The sequence below is a fragment of the Anomaloglossus baeobatrachus genome, chromosome 5 (assembly GCF_048569485.1).
Source record: "Anomaloglossus baeobatrachus isolate aAnoBae1 chromosome 5, aAnoBae1.hap1, whole genome shotgun sequence".
Classification (NCBI taxonomy): Eukaryota; Metazoa; Chordata; class Amphibia; order Anura; family Aromobatidae; genus Anomaloglossus; species Anomaloglossus baeobatrachus.
The window spans coordinates 270,788,289-270,801,858 of record NC_134357.1 but is presented as its reverse complement, the minus strand read 5'-3'; the positions used below and the strand labels follow the sequence as shown (position 1 = coordinate 270,801,858).

At 44.7% G+C, this 13,570-nt stretch overlaps 1 protein-coding gene across 3 annotated transcripts in view; it reads left to right on the top strand.

Moving 5' to 3' along the window:
- Positions 1-13,235, top strand: part of LOC142311251 (uncharacterized) — a 39,165-nt gene extending 25,930 nt beyond the window's left edge. The window contains exons 9-11 of one of the 3 annotated variants that reach the window (XM_075349484.1): positions 10,904-11,045; positions 11,271-11,424; positions 11,504-13,235. In XM_075349484.1, coding sequence (XP_075205599.1) covers positions 10,904-11,045; positions 11,271-11,424; positions 11,504-12,308 — 1,101 coding nt within the window. In that variant the 3' untranslated portion in view covers positions 12,309-13,235. Of the gene's footprint in view, positions 1-7,691; positions 7,928-10,903; positions 11,046-11,270; positions 11,425-11,503 lie in introns of those variants that run through there. The other 2 variants (XM_075349483.1, XM_075349485.1) reach the window with 2 other exon arrangements.
- Positions 13,236-13,570: the final 335 nt, after the last annotated feature.

The window sequence follows — 13,570 nt, the reverse complement described above, 5'->3', positions numbered from 1 at the left end:
CAGTAGTTTCTGTCTTGAAGAAGTAATTTCTTCGAAACGCGGAGACTACAAAAAAATACTCGGATTAGAAATTCTGCTTCATCGTTCCTTCACTGGCACTGCACATTGATAACTCCATTTCTTCCTGGCAAAATGGGTTTTGAAAAATGGCCAAATAAGCATTTTTTTTAAAAAAATTTGTAGAATGTTTTTCATTACTAAAAAAAATATGCGTGTTTGGTATGGCTGTGTTCTTACTGACCTGGAGCATCATATTGCTGAGTATTTTTTAATTTTTACCAAATGGTAAACACTTTAAGTAAAAAATAAATTGCGGAATTGCACTTTTGTCACAATTTCACCGCACTTAGAATCTCTTTACCACCTTTCCATACATCACATGATAAAAGGGATAGTGACACTCAAAAGTACAGCTCGTCCAGCAAATCAACCAGCTCTCCTAAGGCTATGTGGAATAAGAAAATAATAAAGGTATGGCTCTTGGAAGAAGGAGGGGAAAAAAATGAAAACGGAAAATAGCCATGTCAGAAAGCAATTCAAAAGCAACTGGTTGCCTCAGAAAATATCTATATATATAATTGCCTTATTCTGTCTGTCTGTCTTGCTCCAAAATTGTGTCCTTACAGTGACATTGTGTCCTTACAGTGACAACCGTCGGATTGGCCGCTGTGCTCGGCCTGGCCCCGCCCCCCCACGGATTGGCCGCTGGGCTCGACTTGGCCCCGCCCCCGCATGGATTGGCCACGCCCCTCACAATGTGCCGCTAGGCCACGCCTCCTCACACTGTGCCGCTAGGCCACGCCTCTCACACTGCCGCTAGGCCACGCCTCCGCACTATGCCGCTAGGCCACACCCCTCACACGGTGCCGCCAGGCCACGCCCCCTCACGCGGTGCCGCTAGGCCACACCCCCTCATACTATGTCGCTAGGCCATGCCCCCTCACAATGTGCCGATAGGCCACGCCCCTGACACTATGCCGCCAGGCCACAACCCTCACACTATGCCGCTAGGCCACGCCCCCTCACTATGCCGCTAGGCCACGCCCCTCACTATGCAGCTAGGCCACGCCCTCTCACACTATGCCGCTAGGCCACCCCCCTCACAATATGTCGCTAGGCCACGCCCCATCACACTATGCAGCTAGGCCACGCTCCCTCACACTGGCGCTAGGCCATGCCCCCTGACACTATGCCGCTAGGCCACGCCCCTCACAATATGTCGCTAGGCCACGCCCCATCACACTATGCAGCTAGGCCACGCTCCCTCACACTGGCGCTAGGCCACGCCCCCTCACACTATGCAGCTAAGCCACATCCCCTCACACTTTGCCGCTAGGCCACGCCCCCTCACACTGCCGCTAGGCCATGCCCCCTGACACTATGCTGCTAGGCCACGCCTCTCACATTATGCCGCTAGGCCACGCCCCGCACACTATGCAGCTAGGCCACGCCCCCTCATGATCCCGCTAGGCCACGCCCCCTCATGCTATGGTGCTAGGCCACGCCCCCTCACACTATGCCGCTAGGCCACACACCCTCACGCTATGGTGCTAGGACACGCCCCTCACACTATGGCGCTTGGCCACGCCCCTCACACTATGGTGCTAGGCCACGTCCCCTCACACTATGGCGCTAGGCCATGCCCCTCACACTATGGCGCTAGGCCACGCCCCCTCACACTATGGCGCTAGGCCACGCCCCTCACATTATGGCGCTAGGCCATGCCCCCTCACACTATGGCGCTAGGCCATGCCCCTCACACTATGCCACTAGGCCACGCCCCCTCACACTGCCACTAGGCCACGCCCCCCACTATGCTGCTAGGCCACGCCCCCCACCATGCCGCTAGGCCACGCCCCCTGCTCACGTTGGGCACCTGTACACCTCCTTCCAGGACAACTCCTCCCATTATACTCCTATTATACTCCTCTCTGAGGGGTTTGCAGCATGGGGGATGGAGCACGATGGGGGGTGAAGCATGGGGGATGCAGCACGATGGGGGGTGCAGCATGGGGGGTGGACCATGATGGGGGGTGTCCAGAATGGGGGGATGAAACACGATGGGGGGTTCGCAGCATGGGGGATGGAGTACGATGGGGGGTGCAGCATGGGGGATGGAGCACGATGGGGGGTGCAGCATGGGGGATGGAGCACGATGGGGGGTGCAGCATGGGGGATGGAGCACGATGGGGGGTGCCCAGAATGGGGGGATGAAACACGATGGGGGGTGCGCAGCATGGGGGATGGAGCACGATGGGGGGTGCACACCTCCCCCCAAAATACACACACACACACGCACCGCACAACACACCACACACACTGGCAACCACAAACACCCCCCTACACAGACACCCACACACACAGACAGACAACGCCGCACACACACAACACACAAACACCGCGGCACACACAAATATACGCACATACCGCACAACACACACACATTGCACAAAACATACCTCCCCCCAAAACACACACACGCACCCCACACCCACACGCACATAAACTGCGCAACACACACAGCACCACACACAGAGCTGCAGACACACAGCGCTCCACAAACAACGCAACACACACAACGCAACACACAAACAACACCGCTCTCACACACCCCCACCCAGACAACACCCAGAACATTTACAGCGCCCTACACAAACACTTGACAACTACACACAACAACCTCTATATATATAACAAAAATCATAAATTAACTACTCAATAAATTCTAGAACACCCGATGCATTAGAATCGGGCCACCTTCTAGTTATTTATAAGCAGATAGAGGGTCAATATTTCAGGTAAATACCCTCCTTCCCGACATTAAGTCTTGGTAAGATTTTTGGGGCTTTTTGAAGTATGCTTAAAATTGAAGTCCTACTCCAAAAATAAGCCTTAGTTGTGGTTCCAAGCGGTTGGAGTCCAAGCAGCTAAAAAAGTAAACAAAATACAGCAGGACTCTTCATCAAAGAATGCAGAAACCCGCAAAAGAAAACAGACACCCCCAAAAGAAAGCATACACCACTCCCTGCCCCCAATAAAGAAAAACCATCACAAGACTCCAAACAATTACGGTTGGCAAGTGCCGATGGTAGATAAGCTCTCACACAGAGCTCTGCGTTGCTGTCAGGTCTCTTGCCATTCCAGCTGCATTGCACAGCAGCTCTTACAAGCAGATTGGGTACCAGTATCACTCCACGCGAGTAATACTGCTTCCAGTCACCAGAGGGAGCCAACCGCTGTAGAACACAAGGTGACCTGACCACGACGCAGATTTGTATGTGAGAGCCTATTCACTTGACAACTCTAATTGTTTGGGGTTTGTTAAATGTGATTCGTTCAGAGGTTGTCTGCTTTCTTTTGGGGATAAACTAGTATTACATAGAGAATAGTAAATTTAAAGGAAACCAACCATTAGGAATTTAATATATAAAGTAAAGCCAGTGCTATACTGGTGCTAGGATGCTGAATGTGAGCATGGCTTTTGTTCTGAGATTGGAGGTTTTATTTCAGCAATATGTGCAAGTAAAGTTCCAGCAATGCACTGCTATTTGATTGACAGGTGCAACAGGAAGGAGATATGTGGGTCGGGTCTTGCTATCTATTCACGCCTCTGTCTGTTTGCCTGGCCCTCCTCTCCTTGTTGCCGTCATAAATGTAAATTCCAGTGTAGGCAGACAGAAAGGGGCGGGAATAGATAGCAAGTCCCAACCCACATATTCCCTTCCTGTTGCACCTGTCAATCAAATAGCAGGGCATTGCTGGAACTTGCACATATTTCTGAAATAAAACCTCCAATCTCAGAACAAAAGCCATGCTCACATTCAGCATCCTAGCACCAGTATAGCACTGGCTTTACTTTATATATGAAAATCCTGATGATTGGTTCCCTTTAAGTGGGTAAGTTAAACCATTATAAATATAATATGGACCCATCACTATAGGACTGGTTCTGCACCACGAGAATAGCAGATCAGATGAGAAAATGTGCTTCTGAACATGTAATAGCAGTAACACAAAATGTTGCTATTTCAGAATGTGATGACATGATTATATTTGAGTAAATGTTGTTTTTTTGTTCTAGAATAAATGTGGATTGTTGTTTACAGGAAAATATAGGACACCCCCTGAAAATAAGCCCCACCACATCTTTTAGAGCAAAACCTATTATAAGATCCTGTTTTATTTTCGGGGAAGCACGGTAGCATTACGGTGTAATGTTGTCCAGGGGTGCACACGTAGTGGCTACACATCACCTCTCACTATAATGTAAGCTGCAGCTGTAATCTCGCCCCGGCACTTTGATTGACAGCTTGTAATGCTGTCAAAGTGTCAGTGCATTAAGATCATCAAAGTGGAATACAAAGAACTAAGTCCTGACGAAGCCTTCTGGTGAAACGCGCGTTGAGGCCCCGCCCCCACGCCTGGACTGCCTGACTTTCCCTGCTCTGACATGACGCAAGGTAATATACCTTAGTTCTTCATGCCCTTTGCCATTGAGGGACCCTTTATGAGATTCTACAGATCTCTCTACTATTTACTTTTCTTATGGTTCCCTCTTGGTGACTTATGGGCTGTCACACCTTTGGGAATTTTTTCCATTTATTTTTCAGTCTGTCAGCAGGTGTTGCTGCCATCTTGTGGCTAGTCTAGGTTTTGATGTGGGTTGTTTCTGTGCAGGCTTTTTTCATCCTTGCCTGCAACCACTGTGCACCCTGTATCACCTTGTATTTAATAAAAGCAATTTGTATTCTACTTTGACGATCTTTGTGGTCCTTTTTCTCTGTACCTCCTTTTCTATACATTGCAATCTTTTATTGGGGTTACACATTTTTAGGTTTTTGTGCTTGTGGACCTTTTCCGGTCATAGGAAAGTTGTTTTAGGTTATGTTGTGAAAGTGCCAGTGCATGTTTAAGGCCCACCACTCACAGTATAATGAGCAATGAATGTACCTCCTCCGTGCACGCTCCCATGACTTAAAGCAGGTGACTCCTGGGAGAAAATAAGTTCATTTTCTCCCAGTAGCTGCAGTTTTAGTAAGATGATCATGCTCCATTGTAATACTATTAACCTGCAGATTCATCCTATGTCTGCAGGTATGTAGTGTTTTTCAAAGTGATAAATTCCCATTAAAGGGAATTTATCAGGTCCCTTAATGGTTTCCAACTGCTACTATACATGCCAATTTCTTTATTTCAATAAGGTGTTTGATGTATAGTAACTTACTAATGATGCTATTTGTCAGGAATGTATTTTTGTATTTTATGTAGGACTAGTCCAGCAGACGTCCCTTTCCCTGGAGTAGTTACACCTCCCTGTGTGTGATTGACAGCTTGCATGTTTGTAGGTTTACATCTTATTAGAATAGTCAGGGGACCTGACCGGTATTCTTAAGAAAGTTTGATATGCTCGCTCACATCTAGTAAATGGAAGTGTATTTATTTATTTATTTTTTTTTTTTAAAGGGTTGCTGTGATGTTAAAGGGGTCATCCTAAATTTTAACACTGATGATGTATAATTAGGAAAGGTTATCAATGCCTGATCAGTAGGGTTGCTACACCCGGCAACTCTGCCGATGAGCTGTTCACAGGGCCAGCACTGGCTGGAACTACTCTGTTGGAAAGCTGCACAGCTCATTCAGCTCTATAGCGGCCGCGGCTGGGTGCTGCAAATCTGCCTCTCATTCAAATCAATAGCGGGCGGATGTACTTGGCCGCGGCCACTATTCCATTGACTAAGTTGTGCTGTGCATCTCCGCAATTGAGTAGTTTCGGCCAGCTGTGGCACCCGAACAGTTGTTCAGTGGGGGTGACAGATGTCACATCTCCACCGATCAGACATTAATGACCTGCAGTGAAGGAAATAAGTATTTGATTCCTTGCTGATTTTGTAAGTTTGCCCAGTGACAAAGACATGAACAGTCTATAATTTTAAGGTGAGGTTAATTATAGCAGTGAGAGAGAGAATATCCAAAATAAAATCCAGAAAATCATTGTATATATTCTTTAAAATTTATTTGCATTTTGCAGAGAGAAATAAGTATTTGATCCCTCTGGCAAACAAGAGTTAATGCTTGGTAGCTAGGCCACTCCATGACCTTAATGTGCTTCTTTTTGAGCCATTCCTTTATTGCCTTGGCTGTATGTTTCCATTTTCGTTTTGGAAGACCCAGCCATGACCCAGTAGTTGATGATGAGGTTTGCGCACATGTCAGGAGGAATTTTGGTCCATTCCTCTTTGCAGATCATCTCTAAATCTTTAAGCTTTTGAGGAAACCACTTGGCAACTCGGAGCTTCAGCTCCCTCCATAAGTTTTCTATGGGATTAATGTCTTGAAACTGGCTAGGCCACTCCATGACCTTAATGAGCTTATTTTTGAGCTACTTCTTTGTTGCCTTGGCTGTATGCTTTGGGTTATTGTCGTGCTTGAAGACCCAGCCACGACCCATTTTTAATGTCCTGGCGGAGGGAAGGAGGTTATCACTCAGGATTTTATTGTACATGGCTCCATACATTGTCCCATTGATGCAGTGAAGTAGTCATGTTCCCTTAGCAGAGAAACACCCCCAAAACATAATGTTTCCACCTCCATGTTTGATAGTGGGGATGGTGTTCTTTGGGTCATAGGCAGCATTTCTCTTCCTTCAAACACGGTGAGTTGAGTTAAGGCCAAAGAGCTCAATTTTTTTCTCATCTGACCACAGCACCTTCTCCCAATCACTATCAGAATCATCCAGGTGTTCATTGGCAAACTTCAGATGGGCCTGCACATGTACCTTCTTGAGCAGTGGGACTTTGCGGGCACTGCAGGATTTTAATCCATTACGGTGTAATGTGTTACCAATGGTTTTCTTGGTGACAGTGGTCCCAGCTGCCTTGAGATCATTAATAAGTTTCCCCTGTGTAGTTTTAGGCTGATCTCTCACCTTTCTCATGATCTTGGATACCCCACGAGGTGAGATTTTGCATGGAGCCCCAGATCGATGTTGATTGACTCTCATTTTGTATTTCTTCCATTTTCTTACCATTGCACCAACAGTTGTCTCTTCACCCAGCATCTTACTTATGGTTTTGTAGCCCATTACAGCCTTCTGCAGGTCTGTAATCTTGTCCCTGGCATCCTTAGAAAGCTCTTTGGTCTCGCCCATGTTGTAGAGGTTAGAGTCTGACTGATTAATTGAGTCTGTGGACAGGAGACTTTTATACAGGTGACAATGTAAGACAGCCGTCATTAATGCAGGTAACGAGTTGATTAAGAGCGTCTAAGTGTCTGAAGGACAGAACTCTTAATGGTTGGTAGGGGATCAAATATTTATTTCTCTCTGCAAAATGCAAATAAATTTATATAATTTATACAATGTGATTTTCTGGATTTTATTTTTAATATTCTCTCACTGTTAAAATTAACCTACCCTTAAAATTATAGACTGTTCATGTCTATGTCAGTGAGCAAACTTACAACATGAGCAAGGGATTAAATTATTTCTTTCACTTTATGCTTGCTTGACATGTTGACAAAAATACTTGTAGCCAATTTTTTTTTTTTAAAACCATTTAACTAATATATATATATATATAATATAAATATATACACAGCTCTGGCAAAAATTAAGAGACCACTGCAAAATTTACAGTTTTTCTGATTTTTCTCTTTATAGATATATTTTTGAATAAAAAGTTTTTTTATTCCAGAAACTACTGACGACAACATGTCTCCGAATTTCCAAGCAATACATTTTGTATTTTCTGAAAATGAGAAATGGTCAAAATAACAAAACAAAAGCATTGCTTTCAGACCTCAAATAATGCAAAGAAAACAAGTTCATAATCATTTAGAAACAACAATAGTAATAAAGTTTTAACTCAGGAATAGTTCAGAAATCAATATTTTGTGGAATAAACATGATATTTAATCACAGCTTTCATGCGTCTTGGCATGCTTTCCACCAGTCTTTCACACTGCTTTTGGGTGACCGTATGCCACTCCTGGTGCAAAAATGTAAGGAGTTCTTCTTTGATTGATGGCTTGTGACTGTCCATCTTCCTCTTGAGGTTTTCAATCGGGGTTCAAGTCTGGAGATTGGGCTGGCAATGACAGGGTTTTGATGTGGTGGTCCTTCATACACACATTGATTGACCTAGCTGTGTGGCATGGCGCATTGTCCTGCTGGAAAAAACAGTCCTCAGAGTTGGGGAAGATGGTGTGAGCAGAAGGAAGCAACTGTTTTTCCAGGATAACCTTGTATGCGACTTGATTCATACATCCTTCGCCAAGTGTAATCCGCCCAATTCCAACCTTGCTGAAGAATCCCCTGATCATCACCGATCATCCACCAAATTTCACATTGGGTGCAAGACACTGTGGCTTGTACGCCTCTCCAGGTCTCCAGCTAACCATTAGACGACCAGGTGTTGGGCAAAGCTGAAAATTAGACTCATCAGAGAAGATTACCTTACTCCAGTTCTCTATGGTCCAATCCTTATGGTCTTTGGCAAACTTCAGCCTGGCTCTCCTTTGCTTCTTATTGATGAAAGGCTTTTTTCTAGCTTTACATGACTTGACCCTACCTCTAGGAGCCTGTTACGAACTGTTCTTGCCGTGCACTTCACCCCAGCTGCCATTTGCCATTCCTTTTGTAGGTCACTTGATGTCATCCTGCAGTTGCTGAGTGACATTCAAATAAGATGACGGTCATCCCAGTCAGTGGAGAGTCGCTTTTGCCCTCTGCCGGTCTGTGGCTTTGTTGTCCCCAATGTCTGCTGCTTGACTTTGTTGTAATGGACTGCCATCTTAGAAATTTTAAGGATGGAGGCAACATGACGCTCACTGTAGCCCTCTGCTAGTAAAGCCAGAATTGAGCCCTTCTTTTCCTCACTCAAGACTTTTCTTTTTAACTCCTTTGGCATGGTTAAAAGTTATTTTTTCATTCCTATAACTTTTGGGATATTACTAGCACTTGTTTTGCCATCCAGCTTGTCCGATTGCAAGAGGATTGTGAAGACCACATCAGTGTTTTTTATACTTTCCCTCGTTAAATAAGATTTGGTTCAAGTCATTACCTAATCAGAAGTGTGGAGACACGGGGCTCAGTGGGTGCTCTTGTCCACTGAACCAGCCGCCTTTAGAAAGACAGCGTGGCTCAGGGCTCATCCCAACTGAACGCCGGCCTCCTTAACCGTGGGCGGAACACTACTCAGACAACACAGAGTGAGGGAACCACAATAATTAGACTTTATTGGATCCCCAAACAATTAACGGCACATAACACATAACCAGCAAAACACACAAATGTAACAGACAACAGAGTCTCACCCTTCCGCTGGCTCACCAGGGATTAGAATGTCCTTGCCTCAGAGGTTCCAGGGCCACTTACTCCAATCCAGCAGCACCCCGCTTTCGGCGGGCACCCACCGAGAAAGGAATAACGCCAGATTTAGGAAGCTGTGTGAGGTCTGCAAAGTCTGTAGCCAAGTGACCAAATTGTCCCAACCTGGGTTTCCTCCTTAAGTAGTCTTGGTATGATGATATAATCCTGGCAGCCGGAGTCGAAACCCCTAGACTGTGGATATGGTCTCCAATCGGAACCAGAGTCCCTAGATTGAAGCCACAAGGTATCCTGATCCTCTAGTCAGCTCCTAGGAGCTTAGACTGGATCATGCACATCCATCAACAACCTGGTGATTTAAAGAAATTCCTTTTATAGCCACAGCCTTCCACTTGGATACACTGCGTCCTCATCGGATTGGTTGGACAAGATTGCTTCTCCCATTGGATGAATTTCAAACTATATTCAAATATCCAGAGACAAGGGTGGGACAGGTATGTTACATCACATCTAGCAATTCAATTAGTAATACAATGGGAACTTTGCATAATTGAGTTATCTGGGTGTCTGGGCTCCAGTGGCCAACACAATTACATGAGTCAACAAGAGCCTTGTAAAAACAATGTCCAAAGTCTATAAACAAGCTATCTTCATGTCTGGCTGAATCTTAAGAAATGTAACCCCTGCTAGACATTGACAGGGTCCATGTCGTCACATTCGTCCCCCTTCTTAATATTAGCCAGACAGGATGGGCTTCCGATCACCCTTCTCCTCTTGACGGCATTGTCCTTTTTAATGGTGATGTCAGCAGCAGAGGCTCGCATCTATACACCTCCCCCTGATTACCTCCCCCAAGTTGAGCAGCCATATTGCGGACAAGCACTAAGGTGGGAGTTGGGCTTGCATACATTTCTTACTATCAATCTTCCCCCAGTCAATAGCCACAGTATGGTTAGGCTTACTCACGGTTCTTGGCTCAGAAGTGGATGCTGGAGACTGGGAATGTGAATTATCCTTGGAAAAGATGTTAGAAAGATCCACATCAGGGTCCTGCTTGGCTTGGAAGTGGGTGATGGCTGCTTCAAACTGACTGGATAGTCCTTGTCCTAGGTCATTCTCCAAAATGACTGGAGTGAGCAGGTAATCCCCAAGCCCCACTTTTACTTCCCTCTGAGTGGTATCCGAAACAACAAGCTTGGTGGGGCCATCTATGAACCCCACTTCAACTTCCTCCTGGCTAGTCCCCAAAATAACAGGTGTGGGGAGGGTGTCCATAAACTCCATATGGACCTCTCTCTGGTCACACCCCAATAAAACAATGTCCAAAGTCTATAAACAAACTATCTTCATGTCTGGCTGAATCTTAAGAAATTTAACCCCTGCTAGACATTGACAGGGTCCATGTCGTCACAAGAAGCACATTAAGTAGAATGAGGTGTACTCTGGTTGGAATTCAACTGACACTGGAATGGAATGGCTGCCAGACATGTAGAGAAGCTGATTTTTATAAAACTGTGCAGTGGTCTCTTAATTTTTGTCAGAGCTGTATATAACAAGCCCTTTTTATTATTTTTGCAGGTACAGGCCCGTCCCTTGCTTTGGGACAAAGGCTCATTCGGGTACACTGACCGCCACCGCCGAGACAGGGCCTGGATTGAGATTTGCCAGATACTGTATCCAGACTGGGGTGGATATTCACATCCACAGCAAGGGGTTATCGGTGAGTATAATGCTGTGCAAGATGTTTTCTCGTGGCATCAATAAGCGCAACATAGAATATCATGAGATATTAAAGAGTTCTATAAACATCCGATGCATATCTAGGCACTGTGTTACTATGAGACAGGGTTTTTTTGTTTATTTTTTTTCTAGTCCTAGCTGTGACAAATTTCTCCACTGATAAAAGGAAAAGAAAAATACATTTACATCATGGATTTCATTCCAGAGGACGATGTACGTCAGAGGTGGAAGTCTGTGCGGGACCGCTTCCTGAAGGAGAGACGCCAGGCAATACGGAGCGGAATCTCACTCTCAAAGCGCCGCAAGATGCCATTTTATGATGAACTGTTGTTTATCATGCCCAACTGTGAACCTCGGACGTTAGTATTTAATACATTTGTTTTGATTTTCACTGTTTAGAGCACTTTATACTTAGTTTTTATTTTTTTTCTCCAACAGATCTCAAGGCAGTTATCATGAGACAGATAGCTTGGCTGAGTCACCTGCCGCACATGATGAGCTGCAGCAAATGGAGAGCGAGCCCACTCCTTCTACATCTGCTGCATCCATTCAGAAAATGGAGTTGGATCTGGAAGACCAGGTTGGGCTGTCGTGGGTGGCCACACCACCATCCCCGGAAGAGGAGACACCAGTATCAACCACAAATATAGATGCTGTCACAATTTCAACTGTTTCCCCTATCCCAGTATCTTTCCCTGTCACGTGGCCCATTCCCCCAACTCGTACAGCTTCCATCCGTGGACGAAGTCGAAGAGGCCTTCGAGTAACAGATAGGCATTTGGAGGGGGAAAGTGAGGCCATGTTCCTTAATCGAAGGGTGGAAAGCAATGACAGATTTGATTTTTTTGGATTTGGATTAGCAGTTCACTGCCGGCAGATGCGACCCGAGCACCAAGATGACTTTATGTCATTTGTGCATGCTGCTGCGGGACTTTTCCACACTGCTGATTCCCTGCCAGACCTTGGAGATCTAATAAATACACTGCGGTGGGCATCCGGCCTGCGGCAAATGCCTCCTCGTTCCCTTCCTAGGCCACGAGTCAGGTCCATCTCAGTCCAAACTGATCCTGTTAATTTTTCTGCTCTTCATCCCCCTCCTGCCCAGCCTGCTACTGGTTCCCAAGTTTTAGGTTCATTTTATCAGTGTCCCCCAACTCCATACACCAGTAGTGGGCCCACTGAAAGCCAGCCTACTAGCTCCTCTACCTCCCCAGACTATTCCACTCCACCGTACACCAATTAATTTAATTTTAGTTAAATACCAGGTTTAGGTCTGGGTGGAGATGAAGCCTGCTTTTGTAAATAGCTGTAAATTTTTTTTTATATTGCATATAGTTTAAAAAAAAAAAATAGTTTTATAGGGAGGGCGGGAGTGCTAGTTTGGGTGTTTTAAGGGCCATAGGGTTGGAGAAGAGGGATGGGTGGGTGGTTATGTAATAAAAAAAAGCCTGAAATGTTGTAATTTATTATGTTTTTTTCTATGTTTGTAATAAATTTTATTTTATTGATTTTTTTTTTAATGTTTTAAAAAATTTTTTTTTTTAATTTATCGGCAGCCCATTAGTGTATATCAAAATTGAAAAACTGTACAGATATGCTGTCAGTTCACCCAAGCATATCAGGGATGCATTTCTGTGTCCATATTACAGCGCAGTATCATGGTCAGACCAAGGTTCTACTGACCGGAACTCACCTTCAGTTGGCCCAAAATGGCGCATTTTGATTTCCATAAAGAAGTAAATGTAATATGTGAGCGAAATTCACTCCTTCTATGTCCCTGGAACTCCAAATTAATAAGATTTGTTTTACAAGCGCTTGGAGAAATCAATACAGCACAGCCAAGTATGGTGTACTGAGAGTTTCTGTTTTATTACATCATGTGACCAGTTTATATAGTATCCCAAACAAAGAAATTACCATGCACCAATAAGAGTAGCAGGGGTGTGTGTAAAATTGTGAAACTTCCCCGCTCATCTGTGTTAGCTGAGCCCTATGACATCATTCAGTTATAAGACAAGACGGTTTCTATACAATACAAAATGGCTTGTATTCTCTCACAAATAAATGCTAAAATGTATTTTGCAAGCTAAGATATGCTTATGGTAAAATTTATTAATTTGCTAGTTTTCATAGTAGCATGTAACCAGATAGAAATTGGGACAAGAGACCTCAGAGGGGCTTGTTCCACAATTAGGATTTATCACCTACATAATGTATAGTTCCTATCGCAAAAGAAAAGCTGTGTTTCTGCCACATGTCATCAGCCGATTGGAAGTAGTCTTTACCAAACTTATCCAAACATAGTGACAGGACTTGTACTTATTATACCTAAGACTGGCATCATTATGAAAGGATCAAAAAAGGGCAGAGTTCATCAGTATACAATGTAAATATAGAAAATATTAAAAAATTATTACAATGACAGTATTGTACATACACTGACAATCAAAAGGGTGACAATGTTTTGAACTTTTGACTTTCAGGCTCCATATATCACCATCCACT